Source organism: Hyperolius riggenbachi, chromosome 11 (assembly GCF_040937935.1).
Source record: "Hyperolius riggenbachi isolate aHypRig1 chromosome 11, aHypRig1.pri, whole genome shotgun sequence".
NCBI classification, from domain to species: domain Eukaryota; kingdom Metazoa; phylum Chordata; class Amphibia; order Anura; family Hyperoliidae; genus Hyperolius; species Hyperolius riggenbachi.
The window spans coordinates 52,200,930-52,226,197 of record NC_090656.1 but is presented as its reverse complement, the minus strand read 5'-3'; the positions used below and the strand labels follow the sequence as shown (position 1 = coordinate 52,226,197).

Genomic DNA, 25,268 nt, shown 5'->3' with positions numbered 1-25,268 from the left:
TTCTGCTGTTATGGTTTGGAGTTATCACATACCTTAGGCGCACTGGCCCTTTAGTAGTCAGTGCCAAACAGTTGCATACTGGGGGTTCTTTTTATCTATAATATATTCCTCCTCTTCCCTTTATTTCCCTGCCTAGCTCAAACATGATCCTCTGCTCACTTGTAAACACAAGCAAGGCTGAGGTAACTCAGCGATTGGAGGAGAAGAGAAAAAAAAGTTAAGGAAAGAAATGACATCAGTATTTAGCCTCAAACTGTAGGCAAAAGACATGGTTCCCACCAGGAACAGAATTTTATTCATTTACTATATAAAATTCACTGAAATCAAAACGTGGACAGTACAATACATGTGTTATGTAAGTAGATCAATATTTATCTACTTCTATATGTGTTTTTTTTCCTTGCCATAGTATGGCAAATTCTACTGCTTTAATATAGCGTCATTTTCCGTGGTGCTGTACCATAAAAAAATAACAAAAAAAAAAAAAAAACAGACAAGGATACATAGAAATACAGATCTTGTTTTACATGAAAATGCAGACATGGGTGTGTACATGAAAATGCAGGCATGGGTGTACACATGAAAATGCAGATATTGGTATACATGAAAATGCAGACATGGGTGTGTACATGAAAATATAGACATTGGTGTACACATGAAAATGCAGACATGGGTGTGTACATGAAAATATATACATTGGTGTACACATGAAAATGCAGACATGGGTGTATACATGAAAATACATGATGGACAAACCAATTCTCCTGATGTCTGCAAGGGTCTGTGTTGCTAGATAATGGAAGGCTTAAGTTGCTAAATAAGTGTTTTTGATAAGCTAATTGCTCACTCTATTCCACAGTGATCGACTTTCTTTCGCCTAGATGAAACCTGTTATCACATGATGTTTTCCTCTCCTTTTAGTGTTTGGGTACGTTTGGGCCGCTTCGCTGTCGGGAGCTTTACGCACTCGATAAGTTGATGAGAGAGTCCCAGATCCTAGAAATGATCTGCACTTTAACAGAGGAGAAATCTGGAAATGTTAATACTGCAGAGGAAGGTGAGAAGCAATGGCCATCACACTGTCAGTTATACGTTGCAATGGCCATCACACTGTCAGTTATACATTATGTATTTATTTATTACTTTTAGCACAAAAAACAATTTTTCTGCTACTTACCTTTTTGTCAACTAAACAAGGTGTTTTTAAGGGGGGGGGGGGGGGGGGGGGGTGAGGGAATTAATTCTGTAGAAAAACTGGACATTTGCATAGTAAAACCAGTATCGTACATGTGGCTCCTCCCCAGGGCCATATTTATGCCAAGGCCTAGGGCACCACAGGAGCAAGGGCACTAAAGCAGCAGGCTAAACTGGTGCAGCATTTGCAAGCCACTTTGCTCTCTGTGCACGTTTGCATTGTGGCCGGCGGCTGTGGACTTGGGCAGCATTGGAGACAGAGGGTAAGAGGAAGCTTCTGCACTGGAGAGGAGTGGAGAAATGAGTGACACTGATGGTTGCTGTGGTGTGGTTGCGAGCTGTACTGAAAGAGGGAGAGTGAAGGGAAAGGGAGGGATTAAGAGTCATCAGGGTACCTATACTGAAGGGGGAGTGGAAGGGGTCATCAGGCTGCCTATACTAGGGGGAAGGGGGGGTCATCTGGCTACCTATACTGGAGTGAAGGGGGGGGGGGGTCCTCTGGCTACATATACTGGAGGGAAGGGGATAGGGGTCCTCTTGCTACCTATACTGAACGGGGGTGGCTGGTGACAATGGCCTTGGGCGGAAAATAGTACAAATCCGGCCCTGCTCCTCCCTCTGGCCCATGAGTGTCAGTGCTGGCAAGTCATTCTGATGTACTGACCTGTGCAACTGTTCTCCAAGCTACCCCCTTACCCATGCCAACCCCTCCCTCTGTATAGATGCAGAATGTGGACCAAAAATGCCCAAAGCCTGGCAGCCTCAGAGATGTAATTGCATACATAGCTAGTGTGAGGGAAGGACTGGGGACTGTATAGGTAGCCTTTAACTGCACAAAGCAGGAGGCATTTTTACACCATGTCAACACATGGATTTATCCTTTGCCAGTTTCTGTAAACATTATGGAATGACTGTTTTATACAATATGCACGTAAAAAGCAAAGTAAGCAATACGGTTTTCCCTTAGTTCTTGTGATATACGACATAGAACTGAATGAACTGTCCCCACCACCCTCCTAAACAGTTTTTTTTTCCTTTTTAACCAATTAGCAGCTTTAAATGAAATATTTGGTTTAAAAGCTGCTGTACATTCTAAACCTATTGGCATATCTCATTTGGCAGTGTAGTACAGCCAAACGAGTGGCAGTAAGCCACCCACACTTCCTCCACCGGCAGCTCTGATCTTCTGACAGATCTTCTGGGTCCTGATCACATCTGATCACATGACGTGATCAGGATCCAGGAGACTATGTCAGCGTTACAGTGCCATCTGGTGGTAAAAGCGGGATGATGACCCTTCTTCCACCACTGGGTGGCGCTGTAACGCAGACACGGTCTCCTGGATACTGATCACCTCATATCATGTGATCGTAACTGCGGGATTACGTCGCCACTGCGGTGGAGGAAGAAGAATCCAATCCAGCTGTCCGGACAGGTAACTATAAAAGCTCCCTGCCGCCCACTCTGCATAACACTGCCGAGCACACTTCCCCAGGGGCAGGAAAAATTCAGCCTTGCAGCCAAATAGTTTTACTTTATTTGGTTGCTAAATGGTTAAATAAAGAATACTGTTGAGGTACATCATGGACACAGATCTATCAAAAAAATGTAGGCTTACAAGTCTAGAAAAGATTACATAAGGATTTCTGAAGATATTGCATTTCCTTCAGTTCACAGTTATGCAGATCTTTTACAAACAGGATAAATCCCAGCACTGTTGCCATTACCGGTAGTTGGCAGACTGTGCTATGCCAAAACAGGTGGTAAACAATCATACTGTGATAGCAAACTATCTTTTGGCATATATTTTATCTGACAACATCTGTGTTCATTAGTCTTCCACAAGACAAACTCGGAACTAGAGTGGTTTTATGGAAGAAACAGCTGCTATTCAAAATACACAGTTACTTATGTACAGAAATAGGCCTGCTTTTTTTTTCTTCATAAATCCGGTGTCCCTCACAGCTGGACTCTGGTGCAAAATAGTAACGTTAGAGTTTCGCTTCATTGTAGTGGAACTCTGCAGGGACAGCGGCAGGTATGCTGGGAACAGATGCAAAATGGCAGGGAGTGCGGTGTGGTTAGTGTTAAGTCTAGGTGGAGGGAGGTTAATGTTAGACATAGATAGGGGAGGGTTCGTGCGAGAGTTAAGGTGCATACACACATCCAATTTTCATTGGCCCACCACTGACTTATTTTACCACTTCCACTTAGTATGAGGAGGGTCAGCAGATTTTAAATACTATGAATGGATTATGTAGATAAGTGCTTATACTACATGGAAGTGGTACAATTTACCAATCAAAATTGGATGTGTGTACCAGGCTTTAGGGGACAGAGGGGCATAGTAAAATATCTGTAAAATTACAGATATCCTACTACCACTATTTCTTGCCCATTTTTCCTTGCACTTTATGTATAACATACTCAACACTAACCTGCAGGGGGAGTGGGGCATGGGCAGAGTTCAAGTCGGCTGTGGGGAAAGAAAGTGTTTCTACACCCTGTGGTCTGGCGGGAATGAGCCGGAAATTCTGGCCTGATATGAGCTGGCCGAAGAAGCTGTGGCCTGGGTGGGAGCGGTTGCCAGCAATTTTCGTTGCTCTGGTGTGCAGCCTGGAGTTGTAGGTGAGGTCTAAAGGGGGAAGGGGTTTCCCAATAGTTCTCTCCGCTGAGCTGATGACCCTCTGAATTTTGAGAAGAAGCAGAAGAGCCAGCATACCAGACCAGGATGGACAAGCAAAGGACGACTCGATGGTGGAGTAGAAGGACCTCAGAAGTTTCCACCTGACTAAAAGTGGAGTAGTTCCAACTGCATGAGCAGCACCTGCAGACCATAGAAATAAACAGATCTCTGAATTTTATACAACAATCACTGTGTTTTACAATGCTTGTTATTGCATGATTAATTTCACATAAATTTTGATTGAAAAGCATGCAAAAAAACAAACAAACTATGCCTGAACATAGACTTTAAAGAGAACCCGAGGTGATTCTTGGGGGGGGGGGGGGGGGGGGGGCAGATGGGACACAGAGGCATGCTCTCTGCCTCAGGACATGCTTCGGGCCCCCCCACTGCCGCACTATAGCCCCCCGAGATTGGCGACATTATTTGTCACCATTTCAGAGGTAAACACGGGGAGAGGAATTCCCTGTTCAAAACTCCCTGGCTGCACCTCCTGCCGCTCCCCCACTTCCCTGTGCGCTGTGAAAGAATGAATCTCACATTCCAGCGGGTCATTGTGGCCCACAGGAGCGGTTTTTGATCTGCTCAGCCTTTCGCCCCCCCCCCCTCCCCCCCCTTTCCCCGGATCAAGTAGCCTACTTTTTTTTTATGAGCCACCTCAGGCTCTCTTTAACCATCACTGTCATTTGTCTGGATTTAAAGACAAGGGTTTTCGGGTGATTTTTCTGCTGTTTGGATGTGTAGTCTCTCTTAGTTCATTTAATATCTTTCTTTCAGCTGTACAGTTTTCTACGCCTAAAGAAAGCATCCTGTCCTTCTGGAACGAATGCACAGAGGCATCTAATGTGTACATGTGCTCCGTGGAGACCTTTCTGGAAAGCTTAAAACTACACTACGCTGAGAAAGTCAATTCGCAGCAAGAAGGACTTGCTGATGTAGGTAGGTATTCATACATTTTCCAGCCTTCGGGACCAAAAATCTTTGTACCAGCTGTGAGAAGGCTAACTGAAAAACACAGATACAGTTATATTGCTTGGCCCTATGCAATTAATTTGTTCTTCTGCATTTTCTCCTGGGTGATGTGTTTACACTTTTTTTTAATATGCCTTTTAAACCATTCACAAGTAGGAAAATAGTAGAAATAGTCTTAATAGTACTTTTTCACCTACTTTTTGGTACTTTTTCTATTGCAAAGTGCTTAAAAGTTATTTTAAAGAAAAGATGAAACATTATCTCCTAGTAGATGACTCAGGAGAAAAAATTAATTGGTAAGTTGGGAGTACCTTCCTTCCTTTAACCTTCCTTAGACCCTGTCCAGCATGCACTTCTTGTGGTATAACAGTTGGAAGGCCCTTTACACGAGGAATCGCTACTTTTAGGTACTTCTGAAATTTTAGGAAGGTGTCTTTAGCCCGTGGATAGGAAGAGGAGGAGGCCTTATAACACTAATTAATCCACTTCAGTTATGAGATACATTCTCTAAATATTTGTGTCCTTTCCACTGAGTTGCAGTTGCCAGCGTTATAGCTTGCTCCCCCCCCCCCCTCCCCCCGTGCTAGTTACCACTGCCGATCTCTAGACGGGAGATCAATGCATGGGAACAATGTTCCTATGCATTGATCTAAGTTCCTGTTTGAATGACCGCGGCCGTCATTCACAGAAACCAATACTTACATGTCCAAGCATTACTTCCCGGTTTGCGTAGTAATAAAATGTGTAGGGAAGTTATGCGCGAGGACATCTTCTGGCCAAATAGTAAAATTACATTTACAAATTTAATTTTTTTTTCAATTAAAAGACTTGTTTTACATTTGAAGTTAACCACTTACCTCCCACACTCACCCAATTTTTTTTTTTTTGGGGGGGGGGGGGGAATGTAAAAAAAATATACAATTAAAAAAAAAATACAGAAAATTTACTTTAGGGACTGAACTTTTTAAATATGTATGTCAAGAAGGTATATTAGTGTTAATTTTTAAACTACGGGCTTGTAAATAGTGACGGATGCAAAACTGAAAAAGTGCACCTTTATTTCCAAATAAAATATTGGCGCCATACATTGTACTAGGTAAAAAAAGTAAAATGTTGCAGAAACCGTGACAAATGGGCAACTAAAATGTGTGGGTTTTAATTACGGTAGCATGTATTATTTTAAAACTATCAGGGCCTTTCACACCAGAGGGATTTTTCGGCGTTTTAACGCCACGGCCGAAGTTGGCGTTTTGCTAGGTAAAAGAAAGTCCATAGACTTTCATTTTACCTTTCACATCTAACTCGGCGTTTTGGAGCGTTGCGTTTCAACGCTCCCAGGAGCTTTTTCAGGGCTGTTTACAGCCGAAGTTGGCTGTTGGCGTTTCAATGATAGTCAATGGAAAACGCCAACTTCAGCGGTTTCAAAGCGTTTTACAGCTGACTTGTTCACTTATTTTTATAGAAGAAAAAAAAAAGGACGTTTTCATATGAGCTGTAAAACGCTTTCAAAAGGCTTTGAAAACGCTTTGAAAATGCTATGTTTTGGCTTTAAAGGACTTACGAGGCGAATTGCTTAAAAAAAGTTATGTACCTCATTGCTAAAGCAGACCTCAGGGCAGACGAACAGCACCTTCCTTTTCACTATCAGGTGCTTTATCCTTCTAATCCAGGTTACATTGCAGCTCCCGACCCTCCTCAGGGTCGCCCGAGCAGAATCGCCGCTTTAAAAATCTAACTCCTACGCAGCTTGCATAGCCGTGGCTGCTCAGGACTACAGCCCCGCTCGTGTCCGCCCTCACTCCGTGCGCTCTATTATACGTCATGTGGGCGGCTCCACATGACCACCCACATGACGAACTACACTGCCAGCCAGCCGCGCCCCCTCCGCAGAGAATACAAGCGCTGAGCGAGTGAGTACCTGCTCGCTCAGCGCTTGTATTCTCTGTCGAGGGGGCGCGGCTGGCTGGCAGTGTAGTTCGTCATGTGGGTGGTCATGTGGAGCCGCCCACATGACGTATAATAGAGCGCACGGAGTGAGGGCGGACACGAGCGGGGCTGTAATCCGGAGCAGCCACGGCTATGCAAGCTGCGCAGGAGTTAGATTTTTAAAGCGGCGATTCTGCTCGGGCGACCCTGAGGAGGGTCGGGAGCTGCAATGTAACCTGGATTAGAAGGATAAAGCACCTGATAGTGAAAAGGAAGGTGCTGTTCGTCTGCCCTGAGGTCTGCTTTAGCAATGAGGTACATAACTTTTTTTAAGCAATTCGCCTCGTAAGTCCTTTAAGCAAAAGGCTGACTTTCAGCCTTTTCTACTGCAGCCTCTAGTGTGAAAGAGCCCTCATGGCTGAAACCTGAAAATGAATTTTTTCCATTTTTTTCTTATTTTTCCTGTTAAAATGCAGCTAGAATAACATACCGTATATACTCGCAAGCAAGCCGACCCGCATGTAAGCCGACCCCCCCACTTTTACCCCAAAAAACAGGAAAAAATGATTGACCCTCATGTAAGCCGGGGTAGGAAACGCTGGCCGCGTGATCCCCCCAGTATGTCCCAGTATAGCTAGTATAGTGCCCAGTATAGGTAGGTAGTGCTCAGTATAGCAAGTAAAATGCCCCAGTATAGCTAGTATAGTGCTCATTATAGCTAGTATAGTGCTCAGTATAGCTAGTATAGTGCTCATTATAGCTAGTGAAGTGCCCCAGTTTAGCTAGTATAGTGCTCAGTATAGGTAGGTAGTACTCAGTATAGCTAGTAAAATGCCCCAGTATAGCTAGTATAGTGCTCAGTATAGCTAGTATAGTGCTCAGTATAGCTAGTATAGTGCTCAGTATAGCTAGTGAAGTGCCCCAGTTTAGCTAGTATAGTGCTCAGTATAGTTAGTATAGTGCCCCCAGTATAGCTAGTATAGTGCCCCCAGGATAGCTAGTATAGTGCCCCCAGTATAGCTAGTATAGTGCCCCCAGTATAGCTAGTATAGTGCCCCCAGTATAGTGCCCCCAGTATAGCTAGTATAGTGCCCCCAGTATAGCTAGTATAGTGCCCCCAGTATAGCTAGTATAGTGCCCCATTATAGCTAGTATAGTGCCCCATTATAGCTAGTATAGTGCCCCCAGTATAGCTAGTATAGTGCCCCCAGTATAGCTAGTATAGTGCCCCCAGTATAGCTAGTATAGTGCCCCCAGTATAGCTAGTATAGTGCCCCCAGTATAGCTAGTATAGTGCCCCCAGTATAGCTAGTATAGTGCCCCCAGTATAGCTAGTATAGTGCCCCATTATAGCTAGTATAGTGCCCCATATAGCTAGCATAATGCCCCAGTATGGGTGGGTAGGTGCTGTCCCTCCCCGCTCCCCCTGCGGCCGCCGCTGCTGCTATTACCTCAGGCGGCGCCGCTTCCTCTATCCCCGTCCTCCTCCGGTAGTAACTCATTCACAGCAGCGCGCCTCTCGCTGCTGTGATGACGAGGAAACCATAGAGAGCGGCTTCCTGTAGCGTGATGCCGTTACTATGGGAACCGCTCTCTATGGTTTCCTGCGTCATCACAGCAGCGGGGGGCGCGCTGCTGTGTGAATGAGTTACCGGAGGAGGACGGGGATAGAGGCAGCGGCGCCGCCTGAGGTAATAGCAGCAGCGGCGGCCGCAGGGGGAGCGGGGAGGGACAGCACCTATCCACCCACCCACACATGACTCGCAAGCAAGCCGACCCCCCAACTTTTGGCCCACTTTTGGGGGGTCAAAAATTCGGCTTGCTTGCGAGTATATACGGTAATTCTTAGCAAAGAAAGTCTAATTGGTGGAGAGAAAAAAAACAAGATATAAATTTTCATTGTCATAAGTAGTAATAAAGTTATAGGTGAATGACTGGAAGGAGCGCTATTGCTCTGGTGTATAAGGGGAAAAAACCTTGGAGGTGAAGTTGTTAAACCATCAACAAGCAAAAAAAACCAAAAAACTCAAAATGATCTTAAATGGTACTTTTGTTCACCTACTTTTTGGCACTCTCTCAATTGTTGAAAAGTTGTTTTATAGAGATGATGAAAAATTATCTCCTAGGAGAAAAAGTTAATTGCATATGGGCCCTATTCTCCTAACATAAAAAGACCCCGAGATCACATATGTTAGCCAAGATAATGTCAAGTTACGTAATGCTTCTGCCCTAACTAGACATACTCTCAGGTGTACCCTGGTTCTGCTGCAGTCAGTCAGTAATATGCAGGTATTGGGGGTGTGTTACACCTACTTAAAGTGGACCTCTGGTGTAAAAAGAAAACCCACACTATCAGCACAGATAGCAGAAGTTATAACAGAGTAGCCAGAAGAAAGGTGTAAAATCTGCCTTTGCATAGACTGCTAAGAGATTGTGTCATCTGTGGGTGGGAGGAGCCTCATAGCATGGCCAGAGAGGTATTGCTTCTACCTGTGCCATTGAGCCATCCTGTCACAGAGGAGAGGTGAAGAGAGTAGTGCAGTGTCAGCCACACTATGTTGCATTCCTGAGCTGCCACATTGCTTCCCTAGTTCCCTGCTGCTTAACTAAGTAGTCAAACGTAGCCTCACTGGATACAAAAAAGGGGAACAGTCATAGTGAGTGTCATTCTGGCTCTTTTTCTACTTAGAGCATTTAGTGGGCTTTTGCTGTCTGTTAACTAATTTTTGGATTCTAACCAATACAGCAAAGTCTTCATTATCCGGAACTCAGGCAACCAAAAGTCTCCACTAACCGGCATGCCTGAGGAGATGTTGGCAGGCTGTAAGATACTTACCGAGCCTCCAACAACGTCTGGCAGCTTTCCTATACATCCTAACTCACAGAGGCTTCCGGTGTCCGTGTACGGAAGTCAGCGTGTCACCTGACTCCATGTGAGTCAGGTGACATGCTTGCTTGCATGCACTGGGAAGCCGGAAAGCCTCTAGGAGGTAAAGGAAGGCTGCCAGACATCGCTCGAGGCTAAGTGACTATTTATGGGGGGAGGTTTGTGCTTTTTTCGTCTGGTTGCTCAAGCAACCAGCATGCACATGCACCTGACATCAGGCGATCCCCGCTGGTGCCGGACACTGGGGACTGTGCTATATTATAACTACTGCCCATTCTTTGCTTTACTTTTGTTCATTTTACTCTGAAGTAAATAAACTCATTTTTCTATAATGCCTATGCTTTTACCAGTGTTCAGGAGGTTAATAGAAGACATTATAGACCGGAAGTTTTCCAGGAAGAGCAGGACTCTGTACAGTGAACAGATTACCATATTTCAGTACTGGAGCTACTTTGAGTCTCTCCCGGTCAACACTCTGGACTCTCTAATTCTGGATCTGGCAAAGGAAGGTAATCATTTGTCAAATATAAGTTACAGATTCTTACATGAAATGTGTATTTGCAAAAGTAAATTCATTAAAGGAAACCTGAGAGGGGTCAAAATAAAGCATTTCTACTTACCTGGGGCTTCCTCTAGCCCCCTTCAGGCCGTGGGCTCCCTCACCGTCTCCCCAGGCTGCTTATTATTATTGATTTACAGCATCTTCTGTGGCTGTACAACAGCATACAGGATATAACAATACAAAATAAACAATACACCAGTTAATACAAGACAAGAGTGGATAACCGCTTATGCAGTAAACAAATGAACTACATATTTTACAGTACACTGGGGTGGGAGGTACATATGTACACCCATTACACAGTATTGTGAGACAAAAGGGAAGAGAGCCCTGGCCAAAAGGCCTTACAGTCTAAAAGTTTAAGGGATAGGACAGTAGGTAAAGGGAAGCTGTGTAAGGAGTGGTAGAAATGGTGGTCCGTGTCCTAGATAGGAGAGTATGCTTGCCTGAAGAGGTGAGTTTTTAGATTGCGCCTAAAAAGAGTAAGTGTGGGTGAATGGCGGATGTGTTGAGGGAGAGTGTACCAGAGGAGGGCAGAGAACTGAGAGAAGTCTTGTAAGCGGGAGTGAGAAAAGGTGTCCAGAGAGTAAGACTGGAGAATATTGTTAGTAGAGCAGAGATTGTGTGTAGGATGGTATATGGAAATAAGTTGTAGGCGAGGGTAAGGATTTTTTTAATTGTATCCTTTGTATAACGGTCAGCCAGTGAAGAGACTGACAGAGGGGGATTGGGCAGTAGGAGAGGTGAATGACTCATGCAGCAGTTACAGGGCTAAACGGTTGGCAGGGAGGCCGCAGAGCAGAGACTTTCAGTAGGCTGCTGTGATCAACTGCTGGCCATCCTGGTATATATCTTCATTTACTCTCTGTCGTGAATGCGCACTCTGGCCATGCACACGTCTGTGGCCGGGAGCGTTCTGGGCCATAGTAGAATGCTTCCAGCAGTGTGGCAAAAGAAATATACTGGGACGGCCAGCGGTGGATCGGAGGGGCCATGGAAGACAGCGAGGGAGCCCATATGTGGATGCATAAGACATGTATTAATTTAGATTACTTACATTTATATGTACCTTTATTGTAGAACACTGTGGGCCTGTTGTGGTTGATTTTTGTTCTCTGGTATTCTAGTATACAGCTATAGTATACCAATGTATAAGTTGTGGTCCACAACGGTAGAGAGAGAGTACTCAAGAGTAAAAAAAGATTTATGTCCCACTAAAATGTAGCATTCACAAATGAAGACATGTGTATAACTAATCAGTAGGGGATTCATTGCATTGAAAGGCCACATCAATCTTCAGTCAAAACACTACAAAAAGCAGTGCTGGAATCTAGTCATTGTTTTCTAGGTAAACATTACGTTAGGTGTATTTTCGGGGAAACTCTGCACCATTACGTGTATTTTCTGGGGAAACGCTGCACCATTACGTGAATTTTCTGGTGAAACACAGCCATTTCGTGTGGTTTTTTTAGATAAACATTGCACCATTATGTGTATTTTCTGGTGAAACACTGCAACTACGTGTATTTTCTGGTGAAATGCTAAGCCACTGCGTGCATTTTCTGGGGAAACGCTGCACCATTACGTGCATTTTCTGGGGAAACTCTGCACCCCTACGTGCATTTTCTGGGGAAACTCTGCACCACCATGTGCATGTTTTGGGGAAACGCTGCCACATTTTGTGTACTTTCTGGGGAAATGCTGTGCCATTATGTATATTTTCTGGTGAAACACTGCCGCATTATTTGTATTTTTGGTGCAACGCTGCCCCATTATGTTTCTTGCTGTCTGAGTGGGTGTGACTGCTGCCCCTGGGCCTTTGTTGTTGGTTGTTGCCAAAGAAGTCTAGATGTTGCGGTTGGGGGGGGGGGGGCGGTTTGGGGGCATTGTCTAATTACTTTTAGGGTCACTTGGCCTGTGTTTTATTAGAAAACTTGGGCCCACTGTCTTTGCGTTACACTGTTACATTACAGTTTACTCCACCCACATCCTGTCATTTCCATACCAATTTTTTGCCCCCCTCCCCCTCCTGGTCAGACACTCGTGGCCCTTGTCAAAAAGTTGGCCTACCCCTGCCCTAAGTGGTCCTCTTCGAAGCTACTTACTTAAAAAGCGCTGATTTTGATGAGAACAAGACTTTAGTCCCATAGTGTATTTCATCAGAGGTAACTTGACTGAAACTGGCAGCAAAGGAGCGTGGCTCCTGAGAAAGGGGGTCTGACCTGACGAACACATCATGCCAATAAAGTCTTGTTTTTGCCAAAAGCTTGCAAAACAAATGATAAGCAAATAGGTATTATAGATCTATACTACTGAATGTGGTATTTTCCCAGTAATTCTCAAGAATTCATTACAGTAATGTGTATATGATTTTATAGTGCAAGTGAAGTAGTGCTATGTACATACCCTAAATTGTTATATTGTTTGTTTTTCCAGTGATGTTTGTGCAGAATTTGAATTCAGATGACCAGAATGTTGTTCTGAAAGCCTTAAAACGAGCACCAGAGAGCTACATGCAGAAGGAAGGATTCAGAGTGTTAAGTCTTCTGCTCATTAATGGAAACAGTAGAGTGGTAACGGCGGTGGCTTCATTCCTTAGAACCTTCTGTGAACAGCAACACTGCAGGCAACGGGTGAGTAGTGAGCAGCAACTCTGCAGGGAACGAGTGAGCAGCAACTCTGCAGGGAACGAGTGAGCAGCAACTCTGCAGGGAACGAGTGAGCAGCAACTCTGCAGGGAACGAGTGAGCAGCAACTCTGCAGGGAACGAGTGAGCAGCAACACTGCAGGGAAAGGCAGAAGAGTGAGCAGCAACTACACAGGGGAAGGAGTGAGCGGCAACGCTGCAGGGAAAGGCAGAGGAGTGAGCAGCAAGACTGCAGGGAAAGAGTGAGCAGCAAGACTGCAGGGAAAGAGTGAGCAGCAAGACTGCAGGGAAAGAGTGAGCAGAAACTCTGCAGGGAAAGAGTAAGCAGGAACTCTGCAGGGAAAGAGTGAGCAGGAACTCTGCAGGGAAAGAGTGAGCAGCAACACTGCAGGCAACGGGTGAGTAGTGAGCAGCAACTCTGCAGGGAAAGAGTGAGCAGCAACTCTGCAGGTAAAGAGTGAGCAGCAACACTGCAGGGAAAGGGACAGGAGTGAGCAGCAACTACACAGGGGGAGGAGTGAGCAGAAACTCTGCAGGGAAAGAGTGAGCAGAAACTCTGCAGGGAAAGAGTGAGCAGAAACTCTGCAAAGAAAGAGTGAGCAGAAACTCTGCAGGGAAAGAGTGAGCAGAAACGCTGCAGGGAAAGGGAGAGGAGTGAGCAGCAACGCTGCAGGGAAAGGGAGAGGAATGAGCAGCAACACTACACCAATTTGATAAATAAGATCGGTTGTCCCGAAAAATCAAAAGCTTTTATTTTGTTTTTGATTGAGAAATCCCATTGAATTTCCCGTCTTTTTTTTTTTAGATTAGACATGTTGGAAAATTCAGACCAATTTTATCAAGAATTGTATGGTGTGTGGTGGATTGTGAAATTGTATTACACTAGAAAAAAATATATGTAACTTATTCAGTACATACCAAACTTCACTTTTTCTCTTGATTTTTCTTACCAACCATTTTTTTCAGAGTTTACGATCTTTTGTAGCGAAATTACGGCAATCTCGAAAATACACGTGTGGCACCTCGAAGTTTTTGATTGAAACTTCTGATCAATCAGAAAATTGGAGCAGACTGCACTAATTGAATCAAAATAATCAATAATCAAATATTACTGAAAAACACCTTCCCCCTCTTATTACATCAAAAGTTCAAGATAAACCTCATCCTATTAATAAATACACAGTTCAAATAGACTACAGATACGTGTAAGTCCACCACCATATTGTCAATATTAAAACATCCCTCATGCATATGGTCCCTCTATTGCAAGGACCTCACTGCATTGTATGGCTTGATTGTCATATGGGTAAAATAGAGCATTTTAAGGTATTTGATAATTCCTCACCTTCTAGGAAAACTCTTTGCCTTATATTCCTTCATGCCAAATCAATGTCCACCACCATAGAGCAACATACACCAGTAGCGCCAGTGCAGATCAAATGTAGACCATTCAGTTAAGTATCCGGCTCCCTATACACTGCGTTCACTTGGGCTATTCCTGGAAAATCCTGGCTCTGTGCGTCTCTGCTGACCTCTCACCCAGTCAAACCTTACTCTCAGTATGCTCTTGTTAAGGCAGTGAATGGAGCAGAATACCAATAAGCCATTGAAAGAAGTGGAACATCCTATTGTAACCTCTTCTGGGTCCAATACCAAATATAATGGTCTACCTTTGATCTGCACCTTCTGTTACCGAGAGACATGCAGGAGCCAATGAAGCTCATATGTAAGCATAAAATGTACATCACATGAGTAGTGAGTCAATATGGGTGTGTACATGAGGCAAGGTCAGGTGCAGCTTACAAAAACTCACACCTCAGCCTGTAATGTGGACACAGATACCCCAGTTAGCAATGATTCTACCGAAATACAGCATTCTAATGAATCAAAATGAGAATGATCAAAAATACTAAAGGGCAATGGGAATCAGTATGCTGCTTTTATGGCAGCTGTTTGGCAATTTGGAGGCAGCACAAGACCTGAGACAGCTAGTTACACATGACTAGCACACACTCTGAAATTATCTTAGTCAGTCAGTAATATTACCCTTTACATACCTCTCTTTCCAGTTTTCCTTTAAAGCGGACCCAAACTCTTGCACAGCACACGATGAAAAGTTTTTATTTCACACATAAATGCTATAGAACTCCACTGCATTAAGCTGTGTGTATTTGTTTAGCTATACCAGAGTGTAATTAGCCTTATCCGTAGCTGTGAATTAAGGCACATACACACGTCGGATTTCCGCGAACGACGGGTCGTTTGAACGTCCCGTCCTTGGCCCGCTAAATCGGGCGTGTGTACAGACTATCGTTCGCTTGATAAGAGTGAGTTTGAGCGATCCGCCGGATGGATCGCTCAAACTCACTCTTATCAAGCGAACGATAGTCTGTACACACGCCCGATTTAGCGGGCCAACGACGGGACGTTCAAACGACCCGTCCGTGGAAATCCGACGTGTGTATGGGTCTTAAAAGCACTGGGGCTCTGCCTGTACAGGAAAAGGCTGAGGCTTAACCCTTTCTGTGCTCCCTACAAGTTAATCCAGTTAAAATGTCAGGTTTCTTTATATGTTTGGATTTTCGTAAATTGTAATTAAGAATACATTTTTTATAAAGGTTATCATGCACTGCCTAATCTTTTAGAGCGGAGAGGAAGTTCTGAGTTTAGATCCACTAAGAATATTGACAGGCTCTCTGAAATTACAGTAGTAGTTCCCATTTTGTAAATGGCCATCTCCATGTATAACAGATAAAAATAGATCATACTTTTAATAATATATTGTCAATTTTAGTTACACATACATTGTAAATTTCTGTGTGTTTTTAGGCTCTTGTATGTTTGTTGGAGCAGCTGGAAGATGAAGATGTACCAATAAGAGTAGCGGGTTGTACAGCACTAGGGTGTTTAAAGGTAAGCTATTATACTTGTTGCCATTAATGTGCATTTTCTGTCACCAGAGTCGAGATTTTTTTTTTTTTTTTTTTTTTTTTTGTAGCTAGGCAGAAATACATAGCAGATTATTGCTTTATTTGTTTTCATTAGATCCTGAAATTGTTGTCTGAAAAGTGCTGCTGAAAAGTGCTGCTAACAGGTCCCATGAGTGTGGGCTGGAGAGCTAATCAGAAGCACTGCTCCTGAGCTGATCCTTTTGCACACAGGCATTATGAGGTCTGCAGAAGAGTATTTGGGCATTAGTTGTTCCTGCAGATGTAGGCTATTTATCTTGTATGAGTCTTGAGGGAGCACATTTGCATAAATCCCTGGAATCTTCCCAAACGCTGTTAGGACTATATTGCGAGATTTAGGTATGCGTCATACATAGGACACAACTGCAGCACATTTCAGACAACAATCGCAGCATCTATTACAATGATGTATACAGTAATTACAGGAAATGGGATTTCAGCCTGGCCATACTTAAAGCCCTACTGTCCAATCTGCAGAAGGGGGAGCAGCAGATTAGAATATTCATAGAATGACAGAACACAGAGTCATTTCCACCCAGCACACAGCAGCCTCGATCACTTCCACTAATTCTAGTATCCCCAATATACCCTGATGACAAGTGATGGGAGAGGGAACACTGCAAACCAGACAGAAATAGCTCTGGCTTCAGCAGTCCTGTGAAATTTGTAATCAGCGGCTTCTGCCTGCTACCCGCGCTGCAAATTAATAGTTTAAAGCTAGCAATTTTTTTTTAGCATGTCATACCTGCTTGGTTTAATTACTAGGTGTCCAAACCCTGGCAGCAACTTGTGTGTAGACTTCAGTTGGGCTTTAACCCCGTCCTGCCACATAGCGTCATGTTGTTTCACAGCTAAGTTTGGATTGTAAAATTACGTTCCCTTTTATTACTAGTATTGACCCAAAGCAGTGATCTGATCATGTGATCATAAACTGAATTTAAAGAGGAACTACAGTGAAAATAATGTTAGAAAAAATGCTTCATTTTTACAATAATTATGTATAAATGATTTAGTCAGTGTTTGCCCATTGTAAAATCTTTCCTCTTCCTGATTTACATTCTGACATTTATCACATAGTGACATTTTTACTGCTGGCAGGTGATGTAGCTGCTGCATGCTTTTTTGGCAGTTGGAAACAGCCATTTCCTACAATGCAACAAGGTTCACAGACAGGAAACTGCCAGGAGTACCACAGTCCTCTGAGTTTCTTGTGGGAGGGGTTTCACCACAATATCAGTCAGTATAGCACCCCAAATGTAGATTTTAGCTTTGGGAAAGCCAAAGAACGTATGTGTTTTCTTTCGTGATGTGGGAGATAACCAGTGCCTGGAGGAAACCCACGCTGCCATGGCAAGAACATACAAACTCCATGTAGATGGTTTCCTGGCTGGGATTCGGGCAAGGCGAGAGTGCTATTCACTACGCCATTGTGCCGCCCACCATGCCGTAACCTGGATTTATCATAGAAAGGAAACTGGAGTCAAAAATAAAGCAGCTGCCTGGGAGAGCCAATAAGAATCCTTATTTTACGTAGCAGCCATACATTGCACAGTTGCTGTGGGCAACTGCACCACCTTTGCTGTAGTTTTCCTGTCACAGTCTTGCCCTATTGTGTGTATTGTGCAGTTTTAGCTTATCAGTGCTGTATCCGCAGATAATGAATGATGCTAATTGCAGGGAGTTTCGGCTACTTGAGGTTTCATTAGTCAGTATGAAATTTCCTTGTTACATACAGGGTCAGTCTGTTACATCGTTACTTTAGAGTCATTTATACTGCAGATGAATGTCATTCTCAGAGTGTTTTTACTGAAATGTCATGCTGCGGAACTTGGTACAAGTGACTCACTCCTGCAGAGCTTGTGCTTCCACAATAATAGTGATGCTAAAAATAAGCCACTTTCTTCAACCTAAGGTAATCGGACGTGTCAGAAAATCTCTTTTCGATGGTTTGGCTCTCTATAGTGGATACAATATGAGGGCTAATGGTCTCAAGTGGTGTAGGGTCAAGCACACTGCCTGCAGGCATTGTCACCTCAGATATGCTGGTACTTTTCTTTGTGGTTGAGACTTTAGAGGGGAAATGGTGTGCAACATATTTAGTGGTCTTAAAGGACATCCGAGGTGAAAATAAACTGATGAGAAAAACAATTGTATCTGTCCTCCTCCTAAAAATGCCTTTTTTTAGATATCCGATAGTGTTATTTTATATTTAAATCTAGTTTTTAAGTTTTTACTGTTTCATTGTCTCTGCTCAATACCACCTTCATTGAAGTATGCCAGAGCTCAAATCTATGAATTGACCCTTTCTTATCTTTTTCCTGCTCTCACAAGCCATTTACTGACAGGAAAGTATTTTATGGCTGTAATTACTTATGAGTGAGGGTTTCGCTATAGTCTGACCCAGTCCCGACCTGGACAGAAACTGTCACTTGAATACCTGATTTTATTTACTTTTTCAGGCAGAGAAAGAAAAAAGAAACACAGCATTGTTATTTGTGTGCTTGGCATTCTATATACACAATGTTTGTCTCATCATGCCACCTCGGTTGTCATTTAAATGAAGATACATAAGACATTAATCCTTCCTTATCCAGAGCCAAAAAAGCTTTATTGGTAGGATGAAATACATTTAGCATTGCCAAAGCAAAACATTAGAATGGGAGGGTGTGGTTGTAGGAAAAGGGTGTAGGGCATACATGTCAAACTCCGGCCCGTGGGCCAAATCTGGCCCTCAGAGCCATTGACATTTGGCCTTCAAGTGGTTTCTCCGCTTTGCATTATGTTTGGCCCTCTGTGGACCATCAGGGAAGCTATAGTGGATGTGAAGCCCTAGAACACCAAGGAAGCCCTACAGGGCCACCATCAGGGGGGGAGAACCATCACTACAGTGAGGGGCCCAGGCCCCCCCCCCCCCCAACGCACTGGCATTAATACCATGATCTTTTTCTGCAGGAATCCTGCTGTGCACTGTTTAATCACACAGACGCAGGCTGGCTGTGTCTGCGTGCAGAGGGAGTGTGTGCGAATCCCTCCCCGCCCCCTGTACTTTGTTTGACAGTACAGTGGGAGGCAGGAGGAGAGGATCTATTTCACATTAGCTGCCCATCCGACTAGCCCTGCCCCCCCACGGAGAACAAGTAGAGATATGAGGCGGGACTGTATGCGAACGTTAAAAAGGGGCGCTGGGAAAAAAGGGCGCGGGGTTTTAAACGATACACATGGATAACGTTTAAAAATATAATGTACAATATTTCGTTTAAATATTCGTTTTTATAAAGTTATAAATCATTAAATAATGTTCATGAAATCGGCAATTGTGAAAACGTTAATCTTCCGTTTAAAAAGTGAAATGTATAATAACGTTTTAAAAAAAATAAGTAACCCTCCCTGTACCTACCCCTAACCCCTAGACCCCCCCTGGTGGTGCCTAAACCTAAGACCCCCCCTGGTGGTGCCTAAACCTAAAACCCCCTGATGGTGCCTAAACCTAAGACCCCCCTGGTGGTGCCTAAACCTAAGACCCTCCTTAGTGATCACTGTATTGTGTGTAGAATAATGTTTTAGAAACAGTAAGGGATAAAATATATTACAATTTACGTTACGTACTGATCGCTTTATTTTGTGAATAATAATGTTTTACAAACAGTAAGGGATAACATTTAGAATAATGTTTTATTGAAATAGGAAACGTAAATCATCACAAGCAGTTATAAAACATTAAAAATCTTCGGGCGCCCTTGGAAAACGTTATTATTCTCGGGCGCCCTTTTTTCCCGTTCGGCGCCCAGTAAACGATATTTATTATGGGAGTGAATGGCGGCGCCCGATTTGTCCACTAGAATCCTGCGCCGTTTTTTTACTGTTACCGGACTGTATGAACGGAGAGGGAATTTAATTGTCAGCCTTCTCTGCACGAGGCTAGGGACTGCAGGGACAAAGCCAGAGCAAAAGGTAGAATGTGTGATATTGCATTTACTATCAGCCCATGCTGTCTGTCCTTCCCCCACATCCTCAGTATGGGCACTATCTCTGCTTGCTCAATGTGCCCTTATTCTGCTCCTAGCACAATTCACTCTGGTCCTAGCTCCACCTTACTCTGCTCCTAGCAACCCCCCACTCTGCGCCAACCCCCTTCTCACTCTGCTCCTAGCACCCCCTCAATCTGCTCCTTGCAACCCCCACTCTTCTCCAACAACTCTTCTCACTCTGCCCCTACCACCCCCTCAATCTGCTCCTAGCACCTTTCATTCTGATAAAGGCAGGGGGTACCGCTTCACCGTACCGTGTGAGACAGTGCTGGAACACAGGCAGCCGGGCCCAACAAGTCAGGACAGGAGAGAAAGGTCTGCACCAATGTCTCCACAATCGATAATCGATAAATTTATTCAGGACATATCCAGATACAATAGAAAGCACTTGACCTTTCATCCTGCTCCTAGCGCCCCCTTACTCTGCTCCTAGCACCCCTCAATCTGCTCCTAGCAACCCCCGCCCCACTCTGCTCCAACCCCCCTTCTCACTCTGCTCCTGGCACCCCCTCAATCTGCTCCTAGCACCCCCCACTCTTCTCGAACCCCTCTTCTCACTCTGCTCCTACCACCCCCTCAATCTGCTCCTAGCACCTCTCACTATGCTCTGCCCAGCACCCTCAATGCATTTCTTAGGGGGAAACTGTCTAAATACATTTGGGGGACTATGCCTAATTATGTTTGGTATTTGAAAGTGTTCATTCGGCCCGGAGGGAGCGCTAGGGACAGGCGCACTACGTAGTTGTGATGTCACAACTATGTAGTGCGTCTGTCCAGAGTGCTCCCTCCGGGCCGAGTGAACGCGTACAAGGCTACGCTTCGCCAGCCAGCACCTGCGCAGTAAGCCCTCCGGGCCGAGTGAACGCGTACAAGGCTATGCTTCGCCAGCCAGCACCTGCGCAGTAAGCCACAGCCACCCCAACCTGGAAGTCATTCCTGGGGGTCAATACTGACTGAGGGGGACGGGGGAGCGGTGGGCATGAGGATAGCCCACTAAACATGCCTGCTCTCCCCGTTTTTCATTTTGTTTTCCTCTAAGGCAGGGGTCTCAAACTCGCGGCCTGCGGGCCATTTGCGGCCCTCAATACAATATTTTGTGGCCCTCGCCGGCAAAAGCTTCCTTATAGTTCGCTTCAGTGCTCCCAAGTAATCCGCCGCATCCCTAAACGAGGGCTGCAGAGCCCCCAAATTGCCCGGGGGGCAATCCGCCGGCATTTCCTGGAAGGGGCAGAGCTTTCAGCTTCAGCTCTGCCCCTCCTGATGTCAATCGCCGCACGGATCACCCCCTCTCCCCGCAGGAAGAGTGAGAGGGGCCGGCAGAGGCGGCGATGCACCGCGATTGTGAAATTCCTTATGCGGCCCAGCCTCATCCTGACTTTGCCTCCTGCGGCCCTCCAGGTAAATTGAGTTTGAGACCCCTGCTCTAAGGTATTAATGCCAGCGCATTGAGGGGGGGCCCAGGCCTGATGATGTGTGAGGGGCCCCAAAATTTCTGATGGCAGCCCTAAAGCCCTATGGGAGTGGGAAAGCGCTAAACACTAGGAAACTGTTTAGGGGAGGGTGGGTCCTCTAGACACCAAGGAACTGTATAGGGGAAGATGGGGACTATTAGACACTTGGGAACTTTATAAGGGAGGGAGCATTCCACTAGACATGGGGGTTGGCCCATAACAAGCTCCCAGTGTACTATTTCGGCTCACCTTGTATTTGAGTTTAACACCCCTGGTGTAGGGGGTTGGGGTATACAGTCCAAAAGGGTGTGAATAGGGATAGTATAGGGAGCAGGGATGTGACATATTACACTATTGAGGCTCCTGTTGTCTCTAATTTTCTTTCCAGGGTTTCTACTCACCCTCCCCACCTACACCTGAGTTCAGGAGCGTAATAGGAAATTGTTATGCTATCTCCCACTAAGGCCATGTTCCCTCCAGCAATGGCCACTTTTCCACCTACTGCCACATTATGAACGGGTCTCTACACTTATGCAGAGGCAGCCGGGTGGTAACATGGGGTGAAAGGAATGGCCGGGTAGCAGAGTCAGTAGATATACGATTTCAAAGATCTGCCTGTGCTCAGCAGAGCTATATTAATGACACTGCATGGTCTTACAGCACCACTGGCTGCTATGAATTAGACCACAGAAGTCAACTACAGGCCTACTTTAAGGGCCCGTTTCCACTATCGCGAATCCGCATGCGGGCAACGCATGCGGATTCGCACAGTCAGTACAAGTGGATGGGACTGTTTCCACTTGTGCGTTTCCCCGCACGTTTTTCTGTGCAGAAAAAATCTGCAGGGTAGGGGCCTCAAAATTCGCCTGCGTGTGGAATGCAGGCGAATCGCACGCAATGTATTTAATAGGGAAATCGCATGCGTTTTCCCCATGCGTTTTTGCCGCGATTTCGCATGCGATTTCGCATAGGTACCCATGTTAATTCACACAGGCAGTGACATGGTTAAAATCGCATACAGCCTTACCTATGCGAAATCGCGGCAAAAAACGCATGCGGAATCGTACCCGCATGCGATTTGCCTGCGGTGATTTGCCGGCGATTTCGTAACGCTATAGTGGAAACGGGCCCTAAATGTGTTTTGTATGAGTTCTGTTTTGTTCAGTCATTTTTTCTAGTGATTAAAGTTGCATGTATATTTTATTTTTCTTCATCCATAGGCCAAAGACAGTATAGACCAACTCATTTATCTGTGCCAAACTGATAAAGATGACGTTAAAGAAGCAGCCAAACAAAGTCTAATGCTATTTGGTAAGTATATCCATGGGAAACATACAGCATTAGGATGCTGCTATTGAAACTGTGTATTAGAAAATAGTACATACAGAATACATTTCAGAGATGTTATATGGAAAAATAATGTATATGGAACAAGTGTGAACATTTCTGAAAGCTTTATTACGTTATTGAGGTAAAAAATAAAAGTCCACAAAATTCCACCTTACTGAGGAATCCACAATACAGAGAGCCACGGGGGCAGAAATCCTCAATCAGGGTACCACCTTCCCATATCTAGCAATCATAGCTGGAAGGGAAAATTCACACTAGAAGAGCTTTTGAGCATTTTGCGATTGATTAGCGTTTTAAAATCGCTCCCATTCACTTTCATTAACATCGCGGAAAAATTGCCACGGTTTCACAATCGTGTACGCAAAAATTGCGATTTTTTTTTTACAGCGATTTTAATGAAAGTGAATAGGAGCGATTTTAAAGACGCTAATCAATCGCAAAACGCTCTGTCACACAGAGGTGCCTGGCTCTTCCACTGACCACATATGCTATTGCTCCGTTTTTATTGCCTGATGAAGCGGGATCAAACCTGCGAAATGCGTTGCATATTTGGAGTTAATAAATAAAATATATTGACGGTCTTTACTACAGTCATTGTGTGTCTACTTGGAGGAGGTAAGTCCACCACTACCTCCTCCATTTACCAAGAATTTAGTTTAAGCTCATTTAGCTTCCTTTTATCCTTTTGGCACCTCTGTTCTCCTGCATAAACTCCTTGCAGATGTTGACTTGGCTGGGATTCGAACCAGGGACCCAGCGCTGCAAGGCGAGAGCGCTAACCACTATGCCACCATGCTGCCATATCTTAAGATGATCACAATAGCTTTTAAAAACCTTGACTTAAAGTGGTCTGAAAGTCAGCATTTCTACTTTGCTCTAAAAGATTCCTTGCAGCTTTAAAGCTACTATCTCAGAAAAAAAATTGTAGCAGATAATCATTGAAACAGTTAAACACAACACTGTCCTGCCATGGAAAGGCTATTTAGTTTGAGATCCGCATCCAGACTGGAGATAATAGTATCTTTGTTTACACACAAATGTAACAACACTCTCTGAGAAGCTCTCTACTGATGAAATATGGCATGTATGGTATAGTTTTAACTGGGACGAACCATATAATGTATATTGAGGAGTTTTAGAACTGTGGTACTTGTCATGTAATAATTAGGAAGGGTGAAACATGAAAAAGTAATTTGAGTTTAGCTTGAGAAATTAAATACTTATGGAAAAAAAATATTACCCCCCCCCCCAAAAATTCTAGATTATCCAAATTTGTCAGGTACCTTAAGGGGTAAAAACTCCAGAACCTGAAGTGGTTAAGCAAGGTGTACATTAACTTTTGGTTTTTATAACTCAGTTGTGTTAATTTATTTTACAGGAGAAGAAGGTAAAATTGCGTGCCGACATCTAGAAGAGACTTTGGGAAGTCTGCCTCGAATCTTTGCCCCGGGGTCTATGGCTAGCACAGCTTTCTAGAGCAGCAGATGCTACAGTTGGGAAACATCACTGTTGAGTTCAGTGAAGGAAGGACATAAAATGTCAAGACATTGGGGACAACTTTTCAGGTGTTGTGACTTTGGTGGAGAGCGACTGGATTTATGAACACTGTGATATGTGATGGGGAGTTTTATATAACCAGTTGGGAGGACCGTCTGTCAGACTACAATGTAATGGAGAAGAATGACTCCCTGCAGAAAAGGAAGTGCAAGGAATGTTAACCACTGTTGGAGGCTTTAAAATGTTGGTAAAGAAGTTCTCAGTTACACAAAAGAAAAAGTTGAAACCGCTAGTGAAGAAGTAATGCCTTTTACCAGCTTGTTTTTTGTGTGTAACCCACTAAACTATTTATTATGGTGTCATTTGGCAATGCCATGGGCTGGTCAGAATTCTTGGTGAGGGAACATAACCTCTGGGCATTAATTCCTCATAGATTTCAATGTTTTCTTTCTTGGGTAAACCGTGAAAACTCCTTTTAGTGTTTTATGCTTTGAGGGACCACTCCAAACATATAGGCAGTGGGGATGATTCACTAAAGTGGAGGTCGCTGCAGAACATAAGTTATCTAGTAAACCTGGGCTGGGTTATATTTTCACACTCTTGACTTCTGAAAGATTAGCAGTTGCAGTTTTTGCAAATCACAGTGGAGTTTGACCAGAAAAAAAGCGGTCTAGTCCCATTCGAAAAATACACAGCAGGGATTCTGGTGACTAGTTCAGTGCTGCCCTAAATTGCCCATGGTTTTTCCACAGCTATTTTCTGTAACTACTCTGAGTGGAGACTCTTGGGGGAACCCCTATGCACAACTGTGCATAGGGGTTCCCCCAAGAGTCTCCACTCAGTACTAGGACTACACTGCCTGGTTCAGGCCTAGCTCCCATAGACTGGTATTAGTAGGCATTTGCCTTTGCATACACCACTTACCACTTCATAGGAGTTAGAGCTGCTGGAAAATGACAGCACCGATGTATCCCAACTCCATTGGGGTGACATGGACAGTTGGTAGGGAAGGAGGCTGTATACAACTACACTGCCGAAGACCGAATCTGAGAAAAGTGAGGTCTGCTAAGTATTTTGTAAGCTGGACACAAGAATCACC

The 25,268-nt window shown here is 44.3% G+C and overlaps 1 protein-coding gene across 8 annotated transcripts in view; it reads left to right on the top strand.

Moving 5' to 3' along the window:
• The window catches only part of RIPOR1 (RHO family interacting cell polarization regulator 1), a 220,626-nt gene extending 195,658 nt beyond the window's left edge, over positions 1-24,968 (top strand). For all 8 annotated transcript variants that reach the window (XM_068260733.1, XM_068260727.1, XM_068260726.1 and 5 more), the window contains 7 exons: positions 922-1,057; positions 4,658-4,819; positions 10,016-10,174; positions 12,664-12,860; positions 15,704-15,787; positions 22,543-22,633; positions 24,051-24,968. In XM_068260733.1, the coding sequence (XP_068116834.1) occupies positions 922-1,057; positions 4,658-4,819; positions 10,016-10,174; positions 12,664-12,860; positions 15,704-15,787; positions 22,543-22,633; positions 24,051-24,148 (927 nt within the window). In that variant the 3' untranslated portion in view covers positions 24,149-24,968. The remainder of the gene's footprint in view (positions 1-921; positions 1,058-4,657; positions 4,820-10,015; positions 10,175-12,663; positions 12,861-15,703; positions 15,788-22,542; positions 22,634-24,050) is intronic.
• Positions 24,969-25,268: the final 300 nt, after the last annotated feature.